The following is a 22956-nucleotide window of genomic DNA, read 5'->3' on the forward strand; positions in this document are numbered from 1 at the left end:
CCCCTCCTCCCCACCCCACCCCCAATATAAGCCTTCCTTTTTAACAAAAAGTATAACCAAGCAAGACAAATCAATCCATTGGCCTTGTCTAAAAATGTATCTCTCCTGGTGTATCTCTACTCCATCTCATGTTTGCCAAGCGGTGGGAAGCATGTTTCATCATCGGTTAGACAATAGTTCTTTTGAAAAAAGATTCAGGGTGGGAGCAAGGTTAACAGCTGTAACTAGGGCGGGCCTTTGCCCCAGGGTGATGAAAATGAGAGGGATACTGACGCACTTTTATTTCTCCAGCAGCATGGAAACAACTAAGCTTAGTGACTACTTAGTAAAAATAATTAGAAAAATAGGAAGCTACCAGATGGTGGCTTCCTCTGCTCCCTCTCTCCCACCCCCTCCCCATGGCAGCACCCCTGCCTGGCCAAGTCTGTCTTACTTCCCCTTCACCCATGATCCCAATCCAGCAACAGCATCACACTGTACCAATTTCTCTGCTGTGACCCACTCTGAATAGACACATAGTATGTTTTGTACCTATGGCTCTGGGACACGTTAAAAATAGAGCCCTGGGGTCTTTAATTGACTGAAGGTTCAATATGAACATAGCACCTCCTTTAAGATACTAACCTAATTTATACTCCCTCAAAGGTTGGGTCCCCAGAAGGTAGCTGCTATCTCTGCTTCTACGTGTAATGCTGCAGGTGGCTACTCCTACCACCAAAGCTCCTGAGTTCCCATTGGTTTGCTTCCTCGAGAACAGTTGGGCAGAAGACTTATTTACCTTTGATCAAAGTAATTGACTAAAATGATACGGTAAAAATAACAGTAATTAAACATAACATTAAATAATTTGATTAAACATAATAGCAGCAGTTAAACATTCTTCAAATAAACCTCACTAGCATGGAAAGAATGAGCACAAACTTGGAGAGCAATGGTAGTGAGACATATGTGCAGGACATGTGACACATGTATGACAAAGGAAAATTCATAATTCATTATATTGTAGGATCTGTAAGTCTTTTCTCTCTTCATGCAATCCTCACAGAGTTCCCCTGGAGTGCAGCACCTCTCCTCTCTTGTTGGAAAGCTGGAGGGTAGAGAGCTAAGGGTTGAGAACTGAAATTTCCAAGTAACTCCCCACTTTCCATCAGCAGCTCTGCTTGCTTTGGACTCCACAGAACATCCTCCTTCTGCTCCCAGGTACTCCTCCCCTCACCCCACCCACTTTTCAGCTTCCTTTTGTCTGTGGTATTCCCCCTTAGACTATGAGATCCTCGACAACTCAAGGACTGCCTTTCTTTTTCTTATTTATATCCCCAGTGCTTAGCATAGTGCCTGGCCCATAGTAGATACTTAATAAATGTTTGTTGTATTGCATTTTATCTTTCAGGTGTGTTTCTGCTCTTAGCCTCTGCTCTCCTTGTCTTCTACTGGTCCAGTAGTTCTGATAAAGCTTATGGATCCCTTCTCAGAAGAACCTGGGCAAATCACTTAACCCTGATTGCCTCAGTTTCCTAATCTGTAAAATGAACTGGAGAAGGAAATGGGAAACCACTCCAGTATCTTTGTCATTCTTCATCAGGAGATGGGGAAAGGGAAGAAAGTCCCCCCCTACACAAAATGTTCATGAGCCTATACTCTTCCATTGTTTGAAAGATAGCTTTGAGGGATATGATGGATTCTCTCCAACAATGACAATATATTTTCTGTGAAGCATCAGGTGCCTTCATCCAAAACCCAAGATCCTATAAACCTCTCAAGTTGATTGAGAAACTTAGTCACATGGTGTAGTATATAACACCACCTTTGTGGGTACACACTAGGCCTTCAGTGGTGACATCATCTGAGGTGAAAAAGAGGACTTCCCCCTTTACAAGAGTTCATAGTATGACATAGCCTCCTTTCCAAAAAGCTAATGCATTTCTAGGCTGCACAGCATCCACAAAAATACAGATAATAGCCTCACACCAGGTGTGATCTGTTCTGTCCAGACCATATCTGAAATATTACACTCAGTTCTAGGGTCTATGTTGGAGAAGAAACATTGACCAAGAAGTGCATCAAGAGGAGAGTGACCAGGATGATGAGGGGACTGGGAACCTTGCCACAGCTGAAGAAACTGGGGTGGGAGGCATTGTTCGCTTGGAGAAGAAAAGACTTGAGAAGGACATGATGGCTGAAGTGCTCTTTTGGGGTTGTTGTTCAGTCATTTCAGTTATGCCCCATTACCCCATTTTGAGTTTTCTTGGCAGAGACACTGGAGAGGTTTGCCAATTGCTTCTCCAGTTCATTTTACAGATGAGGAAACTGAGGCAAACAGGGTTAAGTGACTTGCCGAGGTTCTTCTGAGTTTATCAAAGACACAAAAAATTTTAAGAACTTCTATCCTAGGGTATAATTTCCAGTTCTTTCCAAAAGCGCATAGCAGTAGCATAAGCCAATATTTCAGGGGAGTCATTAACTAAAGATGGTGAAGTCTAACACCCATAGCGGAGCAGAGACCGAAAATAAAGGCAGCAAGATCAGTGTAAGTACGTTAGCAGTCCTGCAGCATCAAATGGCATAAATTTTCTCTCCTTAAACATGTCTTGACCAGACATGCCTAGGTACTCCTACCTCTGTGTGTACTCATTTCCCCTGCTTATATCATTTGCATCTGTAGGAGGGTGTACACCAGGATTATGGGGAGGGGGAAGGAGAAATATTCTATTGCTCTTATCCATACTAGTCCATTTCAGTAAATGCCTTTGCCTTGAGCTATTACATATGACTATTAAGCGTAAATACATTTGTGAGGGCTCATGAGGTCTGATTTTTAGGAGTTCAGGTGTACAGAGTATCTTGAACCAAAAGTAATCATTCCCTGGCTGGGGATGGAGTGAATTGGGTCAGTTCAAAGAAATAAAGCAGGTTAAAGCTTCCATGCTTTGGTTTTTGTATTTTTACCTTGGAAAAAGAAAGAAGAAAGGAAGGAAGGAAGGAAGGAAGGAAGGAAGGAAGGAAGGAAGGAAGGAAGGAAGGAAGGAAGGAAGGAAGAAAGAAAGAAAGAAAGAAAGGAAGGAAGGAAGGAAGGAAGGAAGGAAGGAAGGAAGGAAGGAAGGAAGGAAGGAAGGAAGGAAGGAAAGAAAGAGAAAAAGAAGGAAGGAGAGATGGATAAAGAAAGGAAAGGAAGGAAGGAGAGGGAGGGAAGAAAGGAGAGAAGATGAGAAGAAATGAAGGAGAGAGAGAAAGAAGGAAAGAGGAGAGAAGAAAGAGAAAGAGAGGAAAGGAAGGAGGGAGGGAGGAAGAGAAGAAAGAAAGAAGGGAAGAAAGAAGAGAAGAAAGTCTAAAATGGAAATCAAATTTGGAGAGGCATAGAAGGATGGTAAGCTGGCTGAGGCTGGGGAGCAGATTGAATCCGTCCTCACTATAGACTTTCCTCTGAACTCCACTACTTCAAATCTGAGAGCTATTCACGAATTACAAAGAAAAGAAGATAGGACTAGAAGTTAGAAGACCTGGTTTCCAGAGCACTGATAAAAAGATGTAGTAGAAAGACAGCTAGACTTAGGGCCACAAAACTAGAGTTTGTGTTTCCAACTCTGCCACTTACTGACTATGTGACCATGGACAAGTGGCTTCAATTCTCAGAGCCTCAGTTCTTTTATCAGTAAAATGGGGATAAAATGCTAGCATTGCCCAACATAATTTTAATGAAGAAAAGGTGTGAATCTCATTGTGTTATCTAGAAATAGAAATGTCACTAGTATATTGGGCAGCTAGGTAGAGCAGTGGATGGAGTGTGAATTGGAGTCAGGAAGATCTGAGGCACTTACTAGCTGTGTAATGCTGAGCAAGTCACTTAATCACTTCTGGCCTCAGTTTCCTCATCTGTAAAATGGGTGTAATAATATTACCTATCTTACAGGGTTGTTGTGAGAATCGAAACAAACAACATGTGTAAAGTGCTTAGCAGACCTTAAACTCTACATAAATGTAGTTTAATTAACATTATGAGTATTCATATTCATATTGCTGGTAAGAGGAGGGAATTGGGCTGAATGATCTCTAAGGGCCCCCCAACTCTGACATTTCTTTGACTCCTGCAGCAGTGCATATGACCATTGTTCTGAGAGGCCAGTAGGTGGCAGCTGAGCTCCATGCCTCCTCAGGGCAAGAGTGGACAGCTGCTTCCACCCTGATCCCTTCCCCAGGCCGGAACAGGAGGCTGAGAGACAAATGTATTGTCCTCTTGTTAACCCTGCTTGCACAATTCTTCAGGTTGAGGCCCAGGCCTGGTTCAGCTGTCCCAGTGCTGTCCACCCCCTTCCAGACTTCCCCTTCTTGTCAGCCCCTCTTCAGGGCACCTGCTGGCAGGGGGTACAGCAGGCGGGGCTGAGAAGTAGAAGGGGGTGTCAGAGGAGGATGAGGCAACAGCTGCAGGACAAGAGAGAGACTGAGGAGGGAGAGAGTTAGACTGAGCTCAGCTCCTGGAGTTTGGAACCTGGAACCCAGAGCCCAGCTCCAGACTCGGGGAACAGAAGACCACGCCAAACTTCCCACCAGGTAAAAGGTGTGTGGTAGGGACATGGGGGTGGGCTTCAATAAAATTCTCATTGTAGGTCCCTACTATCCTCTACTGCTTTCCTCCTTCCCTTCTCTTCTCCACTCCTCCAATCCCCAAACACCCTTAAACAAAAACACTGCCTCTCTCTCAGTGAGTTCCTCTCCATCCTTGGGCCCTCCTCCCTCTTTAATGTTCATCCTAGCTCTGATCCATCCCCTCTACTTTCTGATAATGGCATGCAGAACCTCCTTCCACTGAAAAAAAAGCAACAATGCTATACTCCAACCTGGATCCTATTTGTAGCTCTCTCCTAGATTTGGGATGTGGCCTTGGGATATGATAATATGACTATAATTAATATCATTGTTAATAACTCCCATTTCCAAGGCACTCTGAAGTTTTCAAAGTTCTTTTTCTCTAACCAACCATTGAAACCAGGAGTATGTACAATGCTTGGCTCTGAGTGTGATCTGAGAAGCAAATGGAGGTGGTGCTGAGAGGGAAGACAGTGTCCTGGGCACCTGGATGCTGTGGGGCTACAGTCTTTCAGGAAGATACCATGATACAGTGGGGAAAGAATGAGATTTGGAATCAGAGGGGTTAAAATTCTAGATCTGCTATTTAGCAACCAGAGAGACTTTGGGTAAGTTGCTTTCCTTTTCTAGACCTCAGTTTTTCTCTCTATAAAATGAGGTTGGACTAGATAATATGTAAAGCTCTTTCCAACTCTAAATCCTCTGAACCATAAACAATTTCACCTGTAAGAAGTTAAGTGGCAAAGTGGATAAAGCGCTTTCAGATAAGAAAATTGCCCCTTCTTGACTCTATCAAATGAAGGAATTTGATAAGATTATTTCTAAGATGTCTTCTAGGTCATATGGCCTACAAATCTAAGGTATTCAGACCCTGGAAAACCAGAAAGTTTCATAACCCAAAGAAATGAACAGCTAATGTTGAAATATCAGGTACTATGATATTGGGGAGGCAAGAAAAAGAAACAGTCATTTCTGTTAGATCAAACCATGTTGGTGATAGCAAACATTCTCACCCCTGAGCTTCTTTATGCTCTAGGAATTTGGGAAGAGCTGCCCTCTTCTCCAGAGGAGATCCCAGGCATCGTTAGCTTCCAGAGCCTACAAAGTCTATAGATTCAAATGAAATCAAAGGTAGAGGTGGAAGTAAGTGGGAAAGCTCCCTGTTGTTTTCAGCATGTACGGAGACAGTCATTGAGAGAGGAAGGTATGACCCTAAAAAGCAGTGGCCTTCAGGGGACTTGGGGGAATCTTATCCCATGGCTTGGCTAGATGTGGGATGTCTATGCAGCATAAACCAGAAGCTACTTGGGAGAAGGGGAAAGAACAAACATTTATTAAGTGCCTACTGTATGCCAGGCACAGAACTAAGAACTTAACAAACATCTCATTTGATCCTCAAAACAACCCTGGGAGGTAGGTGCTGTTATTATCCCCATTTTACCATTGAAGAAAATGAGACAGAGAAGCAGGATTGCACAGTGTCTGAGGTATGATTTGAACTCATCTTCCTGACTCCAGGCCCAGTGCTTTATTCGCTCTGCCACCTACCTTCTTTCAGATGAAATTGTTCGTGGTTCAGAGGATTAGAGGTGGAAAGGGCTTTAAATATTATCTAGTCCAACCTCCTCATTTTATAGAGAGAAAAACTGAGGTCTAGAGAGGGGAAGCAACTTACCCACAGTCTGGTCGCTAAATAGCAGATCGAGAATTTTCACCCACCCTCTCTGATTCCAGATCTCATTCTTTTTCCACTGCATCATGGTATCTTCCTGAAGGACTGTTGCCCCTGAGCATCCAGGTGCTCAGGACACCAGCTCCCCTCTCACCATCACCTCCATTTGCCTTTCTCAGACCACAATCAGAGCCAAGCATGGGGTGGGGGTGGGGTGATGCTGAAAGGAGCCCAGGGAACTTTGGAGTCTACTAAGCCCAGATGTCATTTTTCCCCTCATTGGTGCCATTTTCTCCCTCTACTCTGAAAAAAAAAAACAGGGGAGAGGGCAAAGTCATTGCTCCAAGGACACTATGAATTTTGTGGGTAAGGAGCTAAGTGGAGGAAGGAGAGGGGAACAGAGAGGCTGAAGGTTTTAAGGAAGACTGGGAAGGGTAAGATGGTAGAAGGACTGAGGGGAGTAAGTAAGGGAGGGGAATGAGAGGTTCAAGGACTGAGTGGTTTGAGTGAACGGTGGGAAGCGTAATGAGGTCCTGAATAGATTGAGGATCAGAAAATCCTGAGGAAGCTGAGGCGACTGACCTTAGATTCAGGTCTTAGGCTGAGGTATTGAGGTGACTAACGGGCTGAGAGGCCTGAAGGGGAGACTCAGGGACTGACCTCGGAACTGAGGTTATGGGGGAAATGATGAGAACTGAGGGTCTCAAGGAAAGGTCAGAGGTTCTCCTGGTGTCTAGGAAGGAGAGAGTCCTGGTTAATTGGTCTGGGGAGGAAAGCAGGGGCTGCAGGGGAGGAGGGAGGCGACGGGCGGGGCCGAGGGCGGGGTGCACAGTCCTCTTCCACCCCCTCCTGGCTCCGGCCCCGCCGGGACAGCCACCGAGCCTTTGGCTTCCTCTGCCAGCTCCCCAGGCAGCTCTTTTACCCGTCCAGGAACACCGCGCAAGTAACCGCGGTGACCGGCCACCGAGGGAGAGCCGGACTGAACAGCTGGGGACCCTCGCCGTCCGGCCCAACCCGGCCCCTACCCCCCTGTCTCCTTCCTTCCAGCGGGAGCGCCCGCCCCTCCCGTTCCCGGAGCCGAAACTAGAGCCGGAGCCCGAGCCGTCAGCGCAGCGAGAGCAGCGCCAACCCAGTGGGGCTAGCTGGGGCCGCAGCCGCTGTCCGCGGTTCTGAAATGAAGGCGGCGGCGCGCCATCGGCCCTGAGTCCCAGAGCAGGCGGCGGGGAGGACGGAGGGAGGAGCCGCCATGCGGGCGGCCGGGCCGGCGGACGCCTCCCTGCTCTACATCCCCGCCACGCTTCTGCTCTGCCTCAGCTCCGCCAGCCTGTGCTTGGTGGAGGCGGGTAAGGGGCCCGAAGGGTCGGGACCACGGGCGGGAGGGCTGCGGCAGCGATAGGGTTAACTCCCGGGAGGATTCTACTGGGGGGAAGAGCCAGGCTTTGCCCTTGGGGGCGAGGAGCCGGGGAATCAGAGAGAGGGAGAGCAGAGGAGTAGGGGATTCTCTTTGCAGACTGCCCCTCACTCCTCCCCACCATCTTGTCCGTTTTTCAGTCCGCTGTCCCCCACCCCTAACTCCCCATCTTCCCCTACCCTCACTTCCAGGTCTCTGTCCCCCAGGCCCAGTCTTTCCCTTTCCAATCTATCCCTCAATACACTTAACCTCTCTTCCTCACCTCTCCAACCTCTCATTTCCCAGGCCCTGTCGGTTCCCTTCCCTATCCTCGTGCCCCTAACTTCAGATCTGTTATGCTTCACCATCACCCTCCAAATGTTTCGGTCCACTGATCACCTTCCTACATTCCCGTAGAGCCCCCCTTATCTGGACCTTGATATTTGTTTCCAGGCTCTCCAAGGCCCTCTCTCTAGTCCAAGAGGGAGCAACTGAAGTGGCAGCAGAGAATCAGGACTAGTCTTTGGTGCCCAGTATGTGCCCCTTCTTTCCCCCCTCCTCCTCAACCCTAGGGTATAAACTCCATCTACATTCCCTACCCTCCCCCCACTTGCAAAGTATTCAAACACACATACAAAGCACAGCACAAAACAGAAACACGCCTTCAAGTGAATTCTTCAGGACTGAGAACCTGGAACAGGGCAAGGGGTTGAGGGTATGTGTGTTAGGCAGAGATGCTCAAGATGAGTTACCAGAAGTCTGAAAAGAAGAAATATTTCACCTGGTGATTATATCAAGAAAAATGTCACACACATGCAAGGCTGTCTGTCCCCCTGCTTTGATGATTCTCTCCCATCTGTCTCCCTTTCTCTCCCTGCCTCCCTCTCTCCCTGTCTCCTTCTGACTTTATGCTTCAGTTTTTCTGACTTTCCACCTCTATACCTCTGTCTCCCCCAGCTCTTAGGCTTCATTTATCTATTCCAGTTTCTCAGTATGATTTTCTGTTCCTCCATCTCTGTTTCTGATTCTTTGTCTTCATGTTTCTTAGTCTATCCTTCTGTCTCTCCATCCCTGATGGGGGAAGTTGGGATAGAATGAGAACTCCTCATGCTTGGATTCCTCTAATCACTGTGCCCTAACCCCACCAAACTTTCCTCCCTATTACTTTTACCCTCTAACACTTAAACTCACAATAAATGATGAGTAGTAAGGGGGTACTTCTGGGAGGGAAAGGGAAAACAAAAGATTATAGGGGGCATGTCTTCTTTCCTTTACTCACCCCCACCAATCTCTTACTCCCACCTTTGCCTTCTCCCTTACCTTTACATCCTATTCTTTCCCCTCTTAACCTTTACTTCTCCTTTCTCTCCCTTTTTCTTAAGCTTCCCTGATTCTTTCTCTCTCTCCATCTTTTTCCGTTTTTCTCTTCTCAGAAGGACCTTCCCGACCTCTCCCAAATGCTCTCTTGCCCTCTAACATTAACCCATACCATTTTTCATTTATTCTATGCCTCATTAAGGATCAAGTCTTAGGGATAAGCCCCAGTCAGGGAACCTTCCAATATCCAGTACCTCAACTCTATTTCTGCTATTCCTCTTCTTGCCATACCTTAGCTCTCAATATGTCAAATTTGGGAAGGAAGAATCTACTGGTGGCAGACCAAAAGGTTCTTCCTAGTGTCCATGTTTCCCCAGACCTAATAGCCTTCTCTACTCATTCTTCCTGACCCCTACACTGAGAGCAGCTTTATAGGGTGGTGGAACTGAGCCTCTTGCTAAAGGTTGTTGTCTCAGGGAAGGTTGTCCCCAACTCTAATGTACAGTTGACCTCTCTCCTACCCAGAAATCCTTGCCCTATTGTCCATCCAGAAGTCCCAGGGGAGGACAGTAGGATTTAGATCCTCTTGAGTCCTACTGTCTTCCTATTCCATGGTTGCGTCAAGGTCAGGGAACTTAGCCTCCATCCAACCCTAGAGAAAAAACACCAGGTATGAACCAGATTTAGATTTATTTTCCCCACTGGTAGACTCTGGTTCTCACCCCTGACTAAATCAGAGCAGGAAACTTGGAAAACATGGGACCCTCCTCCTCTTCTTTATACTAAAGTCAGAAAAAGGAATGGGAGATACCCTTGAGATGGGCTGAGTTGGTTGTGATTTTCATCAAAATTAAACCAAGACCACCCCTACTGACCTTCACCTTTCCCAACTCAGGCCAATGGCTACCACTATTGGAAAGCTGGGAGCCAGGACCTGGGTCTTCTCTGCCCTGTATCTACACGCTGTTTATACACTCTGTTCTTTAGTTTCTTTCTTTGTGTGTGTCTTGGTCTATCACTGGGTGAGAAAGCAAGAACAAGTTGATAAGCTCCCCAGAGAGAGGTCCTGAAGGAAATTAGGGAGAGGACTATTTGCTCAGCATCTTGGCTTCTATTAGTTCTGATTTCAGCCACCATTCAGCTAGACCCAGGCAGGCAGGGGAGGGACCATGGAGACCTAGGAGCTGGGAGTGAGAAGAGGGTCTTTCTCTTGCCCACACATGCTTATCAGGCAACTTAAGCCTCAGAGTGCATTCTGGTCTCAAATCTTGTCTCCTCCTGCAGACAGCCCCTCTGCCCCAGTCAATGTCACTGTCAAACAACTGACAGCCAACTCAGCTATGGTGAGCTGGGATGTGCTGGACGACGAGGTGGTCATTGGGTTTGCAATTTCTCAGCAGGTAATATCAAACCTGGGGTAAGGGGGGGGGTGAGGGAAGTGGGAGGAAGGGGTGAAAGAGGAAGGGGTGAAAGAGGAAGGGGAAGTGTATGCATGGGGCTACAGTGCCTGGCTTCCTTATGTCACAGAGACTGGGCTCAGGTGGCACGTTGTGGGGAGGGAAAGGATGCATGGTAAGAATTGAGCAGTTGCCATGGGGAAGTGACCATGTACCTGTGTGGGATGGGGCTGCTGTTGGGGTATAGCTAGAAGGTTGGAGACAAAGAGCACAGGGGAAAGGAAGTGGGGTTGCATGGAGAGAGGCTGGATGGAGTAAGATGCAAGGAATGCACAGAAACTGAAGACTGGGAAGACAGAAAGGAATACTGGGGGAGGGGGTGGCAATGTAGAAAGTGAGGAAGTAGGGGAGAGCAGTATGAATAGGAGACTGCATGAGGGCTCAGGGGCTCAGAGGCAGTGTTGGGTAGCATGGACAGGGTCTAGAGGAAGTGAGCAGACAGAACAGAAACCTCAAGATCATATGTGGCCCTCTAGGTCCTCAAGTGTGGCCCTTTGCATCCAAACTTCACAGAATAAATCCCTTTAATAAAAAGATGTGTTCTGTAAAATTTTCAAAAGGCTGTCCCAAGGACCTAGAAGGCCTACGTGTCCTTGAGGCTGCAGGTTCCCCACCCCTGCTAGCCCCTCTCTGTTCTGTCTGCTCACTTTCTCTAGGTCCTGTCCAAGCTACCCAATACTGCCAGAGGTGGTAGGGGTAGCATGAACTGGCCAGAGGGATTGGAGGCAGCTTGCAGAGTGAGGGAGGAGACAGAGGAGAGGGGGCTGTACAGGGCTTCTGTTCTTTGCTATTGCAGAAGAAGGATGTGCGGATGTTGCGATTCATCCAGGAGGTAAACACCTCTACCCGTTCGTGTGCCCTGTGGGACCTGGAAGAGGACACAGAGTACATTGTTCATGTGCAGGCAATCTCCATCCAGGGCCAGAGCCCTGCCAGTGAGCCTGTCACCTTCAAGACCCCTCGAGAGGCTGAGAAGTTGGCCTCCAAAAACAAAGGCAGGAGCTCAAGGGCCAGGGTTAGGGGAAAGAGAAGCCAAGGGAGGGGGCTGGAGGAGTGAGGAGCTTGCTCAGGTCATAGACTTGAGTACCTCAACCTTGAACTCTCTTAAAGGCCCCCTAGAAAGCACTCTAGTCAGTGGGGACCAAGTTTTGAGAAAGTTGCAGGTAGGGCACCCATTCTGTTCCAATGTTCAGGATGAGGTGGGAAGGGAAAGAACCAGTATCTGGATAGTGGCCACTACGTGCCAAGCACGGTGCTAAATGCTTTACAAATATCATCTCATTTGATCCTCTAAACAACCCTGGGAGGTAGATGCTGTTATCAGACTCTGGAGGCCAGTCATTCTTACTCTTGTGAAGAATAAGACCACCAAGTCTGAAGCTGAGTTGTCTGTAAAGAGACTGTGAGGGCTAAGTTGGAATTTGATTGCCTGTTTGACTTTGGGCAAGGCATTTCCCCTCTCCTCTCCAAGGCTCATTTTCTCCCCAGTTTTCTGGGGGGCTTTCGGAAACAAGTCTCTCAAGTTGCCATCATTGTCTTCTTGTGAAGGAGTGGTTTCCATAGAACAGAGCCATTTGCTTCCACAGACAGGAGGGCATGTTGACATGTGGGGATGTTCCTCCTTCTCCTCTCCAGATGAGGTGACCATGAAGGAGATGGGAATGAAGAGCCAGCAGCTTCGGACAGGCGAGGTGCTCATCATCGCGGTGGTCCTGTTCATGTGGGCAGGTAAGCCTTCTGGACCTGGAGGGGGAACTGGGAAAGCTGAACCCCCTTTGTATTCCCTTTGGCTATGTTAAGGTCATTCAGGATCACTCTCCTCTCTCCCCTCTAAACCTCTCACTCTAGGGTCCCACTGCTTTGGAAAGGAGGGAGCCTGAGATTAGGGATATTCTCCTGAAAAGAGCCATGGCACCTCAAGAGGTCTGAACTCAACTAGACTAACTAGTTAGATGACTTTGAGTAAGTCACTTCACTTTTCTCTGCCTCAGCCTCTTTTTCTGTAAAATGGAGATAAGGACATTTGTACTTCCGATCTCATAGAATTATCAATTCCATTCCATTCAATTAAATCCAGTGAGCCTCCCCATCGAGCTAGGGATGCAAGACAAAAAAGAAATAGTCTCTGCTAGCAAGGAGTTTATATTCATAAGGAAAGAGTTAATATTCCAGAAGGCTTAGAAAGGTTGAGTTTGTGGTGATCTCTGAGAGAATGCTGCATGAAGTTCTCCCCAGGACACCCCTGAGGGCCTGGGTCCCTGTTCCTTTGTCTAATGTTTCCTCTGAAGCCAGAGCCATGGATCTCAGGCTGCTACCACAGTGGGGCTAAGAGGTGCACACCTGCAGTAGCTTTGGCTTTATTACCTCCAACTTTCTCTCCCCCTTCCCTCACCCCCAAAAGGAGACCACTCTCCAGAAGCCACCATGCAAGCATCCCAAGATTCTGCTCAAGCAGTCTCTTAATTGTGGGTGCTGGTGGGGAGAGGGAGAGAAAGAATCACACCAAGAATACCATCCATCCCTCACCTCCCCACACACACATACACACATTCTGACCCATGGGCCGAGGGCTGAGACCCTGGCCTCCCACCATGCTAACTTCAGCCCTTGCTCCCCAGGGGTCATTGCCCTCTTCTGTCGCCAATATGACATCATTAAGGACAATGAGCCCAATAACAAGGAGAAAGCCAAAAGCGCCTCAGAGAACAGCACCCCGGAGCACCAGGGTGGGGGCCTCCTTCGAAGCAAGGTGAGAGGACCCTCAGGGCCTGGCTCCCCCTCTGTCCTAAGGGCCCTGAAGGCGGGGGTATGGTGAGCCTTGGCTGGCCCAGCTCACCTCCTTGGGGATGTCCCCAGGGTCAGCTCAGGGCCTGGCACTGCTACAGCTGGACAGAAACCAGCTTGGCTGCAGCCCGCATCCCAGGGGAATCTCTAGATTAATTTTGGATCCTCTTCTTTCTCGGGGTGCCAAAGGCCAGTGCTATTAAAGGGAGGGGGAGGAGGAGGAAAGAAGGGAAGGAGAAGGGAACTCTTGGTTGGATTAGGTACCAATTTGGGAAAGCTTCTTTTTGCCTGACAGCATGACCTTGAGCAAGTCACTTACCATGTTTGGGCTTTTATCCCCTCCTATAAAACAGATATGAAAACCTCCTCAATGGGCTTTGAGCACCGGGGAAGAGCAGCTCTAGAGGATCGTTGTTCTGACCGTGGTCATTCAGCTCCTAGTCCTCGCCATCTCCTCCTCCGTCTACATTGTCAGCCTTCTCACCTCCTTGCCCTCAGAGTTGGGTCTCCTCTTCTCAATCCCGGCTCCTAGCTTTTATCTTCCCAGTGTGCTTTCCCTGGGGAGCAGCATCTGCATCTCTCTGTCTCTGTCTGTCTGTCTGTCTCTGTCTGTCTCTGTCTGTCTCTGTCTTCGTCTGTCTCTGTCTCTTTGTCTGTCTCTGTCTGTCTCTATCTGTGTGTCTCTGTCTCTCTCTGTCTCTCTCTCTGTCTCTGTCTCTCTCTCTCTCTGTCTCTCTCTCTCTCTGTCTTTCTCTCTCTCTCTCCTTCCTCACCAACTCCAAAAATACTCTCAATGGATATAGTTGTCATAGGTATGCTGAGAAAAAGGGATCCCTGAGCTCCAAGACACTAAGGACCAATGGGAAGGACTGTAGTGAGGGATGATGTTCATGCTGTCTCTGACCACCCAAGAACTTGGGTAATGCTACAGGCCAAACAGAAAGTTGGGAAGCAGTAAGGAGACTCCAGCACGTTCGCTCCCTGGAGGGACTGGCTGGTTCCTAGCTTTCCAGTCCCACAGGCTGAGGCTGCAACAAGGGCAGCCTGTTCCCATCACCCCCAAAGGTACTCCACCTCTAACTTCTCACCAGCTCCAAGCCTACTAGCTAGGCCTTGGCAATTCCTCCCATTTCTCTCTCCCCACCTCCCAAATCTAAGTTCTTTATGATCATCACTGAAGCGTGACTGACTCTCTACAGGGAGACAACCAACGTTTTTCTTCCCTTTTCCTTTTCCCTCTACCTCCCCATACCCCACTCCACAATGCTCTGGGAGCAGGAAGGAAAGGTTTGGGAAAGTACTCAGCTGCATGCTCCACTCCTGCCTTCCATCCCCTTGTCCTATACTGGAAAAGGCAACTGAACTTAAAAAAAATTCCAAATCCTGATTTTAAAAAACCCAGAACCCAGCCCAATCACCAGCTATTAGTATCTCCTTTATAGAACCACAGCACCTCTGACACAGTGTCCATCTTGTTTTTGCCTTCTCCTCTTTCCCACACCGCTTTCTCCTTTTGGAAAATGCACAATGTTTTCAGTCTTTCTGCATTCGTGCTCACTAGACTGAAAGCACCTAGAACCTAGCCAAGCCATGTTCTTCAAATAACTTGACAGGGAAGGGGTAGGGCTTACAAGCTGGCAGTGATGCAATTGCCCCCTGCTTCTTCTCATCCAGCCATTAGCAACTCTGGTTGATTTCAGTGTGATGCACAATTTTCAAGATGATGTGTATGACATTCTTAGGCTCTGTTCCAGTGAGTCTGAGAATACCCCCATGGGACCTGGTCCATCTCTCATCACTCATTCTCCTATCTGTCTTCCTATGGTCTGCATCCACTTGGCTCTTTGGTCTAGTATGAGATGATGAGAGTAAGGTCAGAGTCATTTTCAGAAGACCTTTAGCAGTGAAGGGAAAGGGGAACCTGACCCTATCTCTGATAGAGTTTTATTGATGATGGATCTAACAAGTGTCACCATTATCTGTTCACATCTTATACCTCGGTGGTTATGGGAGATTCCTGGCATTGATCTGATCCTGCTCAAAGAGAGTATCTGATAGAACTGATAAATTCACCAGCTGATTGAGCACCAAGACAGGTAGAGCAGGGCAGGCCTGGCCACTTTCTCTCTTCTGGCCATTTCTTCAATTCACCATCTCATCCAGGACTCTATGGAAGCCAATGGAGACCCTATATGCTGCTCTGGGTCGTTAGGAGGAGGGTTGGTTAAGAAGAGACTGACAACAGAGGGAGAATTGGAAGGTAGTATAGAAAGCCTGATCTTCTCTATTCATGAAAGATTGTGACATGAAACAGGACTGATCTGCATGTGTTCTACAGAGAACGAGTATGGGACCCTGAGATCCAGGAAAGAACACCAGCACCCAGGCCACAGCCCCTGTTTTAGCTGCTTCGAGAAGTGATAGTGCCATCCCCACCCCCACCCCCAGGCTCCCACTAGCCAAGGTCAGCCACCACCTCATTTTCCCATTCGCTTTCAAATGGGTGACCAGGGGAGGTGGAAATGGAGTGAAAGGCTGAGCCCCTCCACATCAAGGGCTTCCCCACCACACCAAGAGAAGAGCCTCTCCATCTCTCTCATCTTGTGATTTTCATCCTTGCTGAATGGGGCTTCCAGCCAAGGCTCCTTAGGGAAGCTAAGGTACTGTTAGAGCAATAACCAATTTTTAATGTAAAATAAAAAGGAAAATGAAAAGGCAGATTGTTGTCATCTGGTCAATGCCCTGGCACTGCTCTCGACTCTCGGTGGCTGGTGGTAAGCCAGGGTATGTCAAGGAGGATGTGGGGAAGCTGCTGGGGGCAAAGTTGGTAAGCAATAGCTTCCTTCTCTCTCTCTTGGCCTGAAACTTCTTGAGAGACAGAGGCCTGCTAGCCTAGCCCAGGCTGAAAGGGAAATTTTGAACAGACGGGGGTGCCATACAGGAAGAGAAAAGAGCTACTCTTGTATCATCTTCCAGAGACTCCCCTACCCCCACCCAAATTCAAGCCCAGTAGCCTGGCTGCAAAAACATCCAGCTTGGGGCTGCTGGATGATGTTCTTCTGGTGCCTTTAGATAAAACATAGGAGTTGGATGGAGAAAGGCAAAGTGCTTCCTTTTTGGGGATGTAGGTCAGTATTTCCTCTGGCCTGGGTAAAAACAATTCTCCCATCTCTCCTGGGCAGCTGTTTTCTCTGGTTCAGACTTCCCAGTGGGGTGTTCTAGGCTATAAAAAGAACATTATGATGTCCCCTGACAGACGGCTGAAAGGTTTGATAATAACTCTTATTAGGTGAAGAAAATACCGGGGTTCTCATGGCCCCCTGTCCTAAACTGAAGCCAGCATGGAACTGGAAAAACCACTCCGATCTGTCCTAAGGGGTTACCCCTTTTGGGAGATCCTGGGGTATAAAGGAGGAGACAGAATCCTTCAGAGACTAATCAAGGAGGGGGAATGGGGCAGTCCCCCCGGGAAGCTGAATGGGAAAAGAAGGAAATGGTGCTTTCAAAGACCTTCAGGAGACCGCCTAGTGCAGCAGGGAAGTAAGGGGAGGAATCCCAGCAGCTCAGACTCAGTGTTTCTATTTAGCAAAGGAGACTAATAAGCTTAGTTCTTGGGAACCTGGAGCTCCTGTCTCCATTCTGCTCAACAAATCTCAAAAGAAAAGTTTCTTTAGAGATGATGATAATAAGAGTAGCTCATGTGTATATGGCAATTTAAGGTTTGCAAAGTACTTTACATATATCATCTTGCTTGAGATGTTGCATCTCCATATATATGTTGTATTCCTAATAAAATGTAAGTGGCTTGGGGGGCAGGGGCTGGTTTTGTATTCCCCAGTCCCAGGTACTTAGTAAGTGCTTAATTATCATTTGTTGGATTGGATTGGACAGAACTTCACAACAACCCAGTGCTGGCATGATTAACCCCATTCTGGAGATAAAGAAACTGACACAAAAGGACTGAATGACTTGTCCTAGGTCACAAAGCTAGTATCAGGAGTAAGATCAGAGCCTTCTGCCTCCCTACAAATCCAGCACTCTAATCATGATACAAAGTCCTACATGTGAGTTTAAAAAATTAAACACATGAATACAAGGCCTAAAGGGCAGAGCTAGGGAAAAGATCTGAGGTTCTTAGTGGACTGCAAGCTTGATGAATCAACTGTGTAACTTGGCAGCCAAAAAAATGCTTATTATGATCTCAGGCTACATGGATTCAATTATTTAATATTTTTAAATAAATGTGTTGAGAACTGCTTTTTACATCACTTTTATTTCCTTTCCGGATTACTTCCTTTATTTCCCCCTCCCTGATCCAATAAGTCATGCCTTCAATAAACATTTATCAAGCATCATTTTGTATTTGGAGATATACACTCTCTACCTGCAAGGAGCCCATATTCTGCAAAGAGTAAATACAAGAAAATTTGAAAAGGGAGAGGACAGGACATTCACAACCAGGAAGGACTGTGAAGGCTGCATGGAGGAAGGGGCCCCTCAGTCTAGCCCTGAAAGAAAAGCATGTCCAGAACAAGGACAGCAATAGTCCCATTCTCCTCTGACCTGGGCAGAATCCATCTTGTTCATCCATCGTGTTCAGTTCTGGGACCACCTTTTAGAAAGGACATGAACAGGCTGGAACAGGTCCAGAGGAGGACAAGTGGAATGAAGGGCAAGCTCGAAACTAGAATCGTAGAATCTGAGAATTAGAAGGCCATGAAGTCAAACCTACTCACAAAAGGAACCCCCACCATTACATACTCAACAAGTCCAGTCTCTACTTGAAAACATCCAAGGAAGGGGAACCATACAGTTCTCAAGGCAGCCCATTCCACTGATGGACAGCTCTCATTGCTGGGAAGACCCTCCTTGACATCAAGTCTTAATTTTCTCCTGTAATTTCTGTTCACTGCTCTGAGGCCAAAAAGATGAAATTTAATCCCTGCTGCCCTTCAGATGACAGATACCTGAACATGGCTATTATAGCCTCCCTGAGTCTCCTCTTCTCCAAGATAAGCATTGCCATTGCCTTCAACCCATACTCACAAGGCATGGACTCAAGACCCTTTGCCAACCTGGTTACCTTCCCCTGACTACTCTCCAATTTAGCAGTGTCTATTAAATGATGCTGCCCAAAACTGAACACAGCTATTCTGATGGGATGAAGAGATAGGGAGAATATATTGAACCTAAACAAGAAGAAGGAGGAGAAGAAAAAGGAGAAGAAGAAAAAGAAGGAGCAGGAAGAGGAGGAGGAAGAACAGAGGAAGAAGAAACTAATGATGATGATGATGACGATGATGATGATGATGAAGGGGGGGAGAAGGAGTTGGAAGAACAAATAAGAAGAAGCTGCATACACTTACCATGTACCAGGCACTGTGCTAAAACACTTTACAATGACTATCTCCTTTGATCTTCACAACAACCTTGAGAGATAGGTAGTGTTATTATTTCCATTTTGAAGTTGAGGAAGATGAGGCAGATAGAGGTTAAGTGACTTGCCCAAGGTCATCCAGCTAGTAAGTGTTTGAGGCCCTCTCTACTGTGCCACCCAGCTCTCCTAAGTGAGGTTCAATTTTCTTTCAAACCCCAAAGATCCTTAAAAATAATTCAATCTTGCATTTCTTTGTACAGCCAAGGGCAGTATTGATCAGTGATCAAACTCATAGACAGGGAGAGTGTGGTTCCTAGCTCTGTCAGTTTAGAGGCACTGCTATCATGAGGCTGTACTCCCATAGTTCAGCTGCATTAGGGAAGAAATCACCTGCCTTTGGAACTTAGTCTATTCTGTCCTGTATTGGCCCCAGGGCTCACACTGGAACTCAAGGGCCAAACAGGGAATGTGTTGCCCCTATTTAAAGGGTGCTTGATTTGGAGTCAGAAGACCTAATATGGATAATCTGGAGAACCCCCTCATCTGCTGGACTGGGTCATCTCCCATAGAGCTAAGCATGTATACTTTATTTTGTGAGGAGGGACACATGTATAGCCCCCAGTCATAAAGACCAACCAGGAGTTGCTGGTTTTCAGAGTCCTGTAACAAGGAGTAAGAAAGGTATCCCCATCCAGGAGATCAGGAGATCCCCCTTGTCCTGATTCTATTAACTGTGTGACTGAGCAAATCACTAAAACTGCTTCCTCCTAAGTCAAATAAAGGGGTTGGACTGAATGATCTCAAAGGTCTCTTCTAACTCTGAAGACTCTCATCCTTGACTTCCAGAACAGACTTGGCCTCACCTCAGTGAGGACTGTAACTCATGATGGCAAGTGAAGAGGGGACAAAGAGCGAAAGGAGTTTGGACAGAAGCAAGAAGCAAGGGTGAAGGGTATTGTATAGACTAGAACAAGGCTTGTCATTTAGAGTGAAAAGAGAAGCCAGGACACTTTTCCTTCCTTTCATGAAGGCCAACAAATAATTCTATCCCTCTCAACTAAATCTTAAAACAGAAGGGTCTCAGAATCATCCTTTCCTTGGACACAAATGAAAATATTAGGTTTTCACCACTTTCTTCCTTAAAATAAATGCCCAAAGACCTATTCTTCACTTGTTACCACCACAGACCACTCAGTTGCTAGTTTCTAAATTAGTCCTGTCTATCTACTTGTAGCCTTAGTTCCTTGTGTCTAGTATAAGATGATGGGCTGAGGTCAGAAGTTTTTTCAGAAGGGAAAAGGAACAAAAGATCGGAGACAGACCTAATCCACCCTCTTTCAAAGTTCCATTAATGTCGGATCTAACAAGTGACACCATATTTGTTCAGGTCTGACAACTGGGTAGTGACATGAGATTAGCAGCCCTGAGCTAACCCTGCTTTGGAAGGCAGCTGGCAGAACTGATCTGTTTGCCAGCTGTTCAGGCACTAAGGAGGGGCAGGGGAGTCTATCCCCTCTTTAAATTTGGGCTTCCTTCAGGCTCCACTAGATCAGGATCTTGGAACCTCAGGGTCAATCCACCAAGTTCACTCCTTCTAATCTTGGGAAAACATTTAACAATTTTTTTTCATTGATACAATTTGTTTGGACACATCAGTCACTTCCCAATAAAGAACACTTCTCCCCCTTCCCACCCAAGTATTTTTGGGATCATTTTGTCTACTCTCATTTTCCCCAGACAAGAACTTCTCTGATGCTTCCTCAGCATAGAAGTGACACTGAGCTCTCAAAGTACTAGGTGAATGCAAGCCCTGGGTGCCTATGAAAAGGCAATGCAATACAGTGGAAAGAATCCTGGATTGGGAGTCAGGAAATCTGGGTTCTAGTCTAGGTTGTGACATTTACCATTTGGGTTCCCTGGACAAATCACAACCTCTCTGAGCTTCAGTCAAGCCTATATCTAAAATAGTTTCATTTTTTTTTTTTATCCTGGCATCCCCAGCACCTGGCACATAGTAGGAACTTAAATGTTTGTTGAATTGAATTGTATTCTAGGGCAAGTTACTTAATGCCTCTAGAGTTTCATCTTTCTCATTTCTAAAAAGGGAATGATAAGGTTTATATTATTCACCTCAAAATGGAGCTCTGTGAGGAAGGCACATTGTCAACTTTAAAATGCTACAGAAATGTGAATTGGGTTATTACTGCGTTTCCAGCCTGGAAACACTTTAAGTGCAGCCCTGGTCTTTGTATCTGTCATCTGAGGACCACCCTGGACAGATTCAGAGAGGCCTAGCACCAAAGGGTTGACCACTAGGTGGGAAAATTTGGGCAGCAAGGGGGAATGTTAGGGAGGTACAGCAACTCAGGAGACCCACTAAAGTGAGGATTCTTGACCTTTTTTGTGTTATGGATCCCTCTGATAGTCTGATGAAGCCTACAGACTCCTTCTCAGAATGTTTTTTTAATTTTGTTTTTTTCAGTTCCAAATTCTCTCTCTCTCTCTCTCTCTCTCTCTCTCTCTCTCTCTCTCTCTCTCTCTCTCTCTCTCTCTCTCTCTCTCTTTCTCTCTCTCTCTAGTGGCTCCCTCTTCCCCCACCCCCACCCACTGAGAAGGCAAGAATTACAATATTCCTCATACATATAGAGTCTACAGTAGTCATGTTCCAGGAGAAAAAAAGCAAGGAAAATAAAGAGGAAAACCTACTTCATTCTGCACTCTGAGTTCATCGGTTCTCTATCTGGCAGTAGACAGCACTTTACATCACAAGTCCTTTGGAATTATGGTGGGTCACTGTGTTGGTCAGAGTTCCTAAGCCTTTCACAACTGATCATCTTTACAATGTTTCTGTGTTCTCCTGGTTCTGCTCGTTTCACTTTTCATCGGTTTATATAAGACTGTCAGGTTTTTCTGGAACCATCCCCTTTTCTGTAGCACAGTAGTATTCTACCGCATTCATATAGCATAACTTGTTCAGACATTTCCCAATTGACAGGTATCCCTCTAAAAATGTTTTAAATGCATTAAATACATAGAATTGCAAATAAAACCAAAGGTTAATTAAAATAAAGATGGAAGTTTTTTTCCATATTCAAGGATTCCCTGAAATCTATCTACCCACCCTAGGTTGAAAACCTCTGTTCTACACTGTCCTGCTTTCCTCTTTGGGGGAAGTTGGGTGCATTTTGGGGCCTGGTTGACAAGATGTCTAGATGATACAAGAGCACCTGTTCTAAAGGTATGGAGAGTCCATGATCTATGTCAAGTGCAAAGAAGGGCAGTCTCTACAAGGATGAAGTCATAGATCCTTGAATTACGGAGACTTAAGCAAAGGAAATATCCTTCAACAGGTGCCAGAGGGAGAGAAATGAAGAATTAGATTCTCCTTCTAGAATTAAGTTCCAATTGTCACTTGGGGGTGGGTGGGGAGAATGGAAGCAGTGAAATGATAAGACAGCAGTTTGCTAAAAAATTCCACTGGTGACCAGCTGTGACAAGAGGAAATCTCTCTCCTAACAGGTGCTCTGGCCTACAAAGGCAGTGAGCTCTCTCTAAAGCTGGCTTAGTAATCATTCCCCTTTTGTCTCAAAAGAGGGGGAACAATTTGCCCCCTGCTAGGTCTGGGGGATGGGGGTGGCTCTTCCTTGGGTGAAGATGCTGTGCTGGGTAATTACGCCCCCAGTTATAAAGGATTAGTTCATTCTGCTGGGAGAGGGTAAATCCCCCCCTCCACCTCCACTGCTACTGAAATGGATACTCCCTACCCCAGCACAAAGCTCTTAGCATCCTAGAGAGGAGTGGCGGGTAAGGAAGTGAAGTCTCTAAGGCCTCCAAAGCCAGCCCTGGCTGGCCCCTAGAGCTTTTCACAATGTGCTGGTACTTTGACCAACTTTCATGCTTCCATACTGTGGATGGATGGATCCATGAGCTCATCAAGTGGATACTCCCTCCAACAGTGCAGGTCACAATCCCTTCACTGTCTCCTCATCCTGTGCACCTCTTGCCTCGGTCATCTTCTGGGTCTTCTAGTGTTCAGTGATGCTGAACTGAGGTGGCACTTGGATTATACATTCGCCATCTTTCACTGTGAAAGTCACACATATCTGATAATATCTTCTCTGAGGCAAATCACTTGCCAGTATGCTCACACCAACTCTGAATCTTTCCATTGCCTCTTAGGACCCTACATGGCACAGTGGATAGAATGCTGGGGCTGAGTTCAAGAATGCAGCTTCAGACACGTACTAGCTGTGTGACCCTGGGCAAGTCATTTAACCCTGTTTGCCTTCTTTCTCATCTGTAAAATGGAGATAATAAAAGGATCAACCTCTCAGGGTTGTCGTGAGAATCAAATGCGATAATTTTTGCAAAGCTCTGA

General features: G+C 46.7%; 1 protein-coding gene across 1 annotated transcript; it reads left to right on the plus strand.

Moving 5' to 3' along the window:
- Positions 1 to 7438: 7438 nt before the first annotated feature.
- FNDC5 (fibronectin type III domain containing 5) lies at positions 7439 to 15896 on the plus strand. The gene is made up of 6 exons (XM_072609833.1): positions 7439 to 7596; positions 10245 to 10360; positions 11214 to 11412; positions 12053 to 12145; positions 13036 to 13166; positions 13555 to 15896. Exons 1-6 carry the CDS (start codon positions 7500 to 7502, stop codon positions 13558 to 13560), a joined length of 642 nt encoding a protein of 213 aa, XP_072465934.1. The 5' UTR covers positions 7439 to 7499; the 3' UTR covers positions 13561 to 15896.
- Positions 15897 to 22956: the final 7060 nt, after the last annotated feature.

The sequence above is a fragment of the Notamacropus eugenii genome, chromosome 5, assembly GCF_028372415.1.
Source record: "Notamacropus eugenii isolate mMacEug1 chromosome 5, mMacEug1.pri_v2, whole genome shotgun sequence".
NCBI lineage: Eukaryota > Metazoa > Chordata > Mammalia > Diprotodontia > Macropodidae > Notamacropus > Notamacropus eugenii.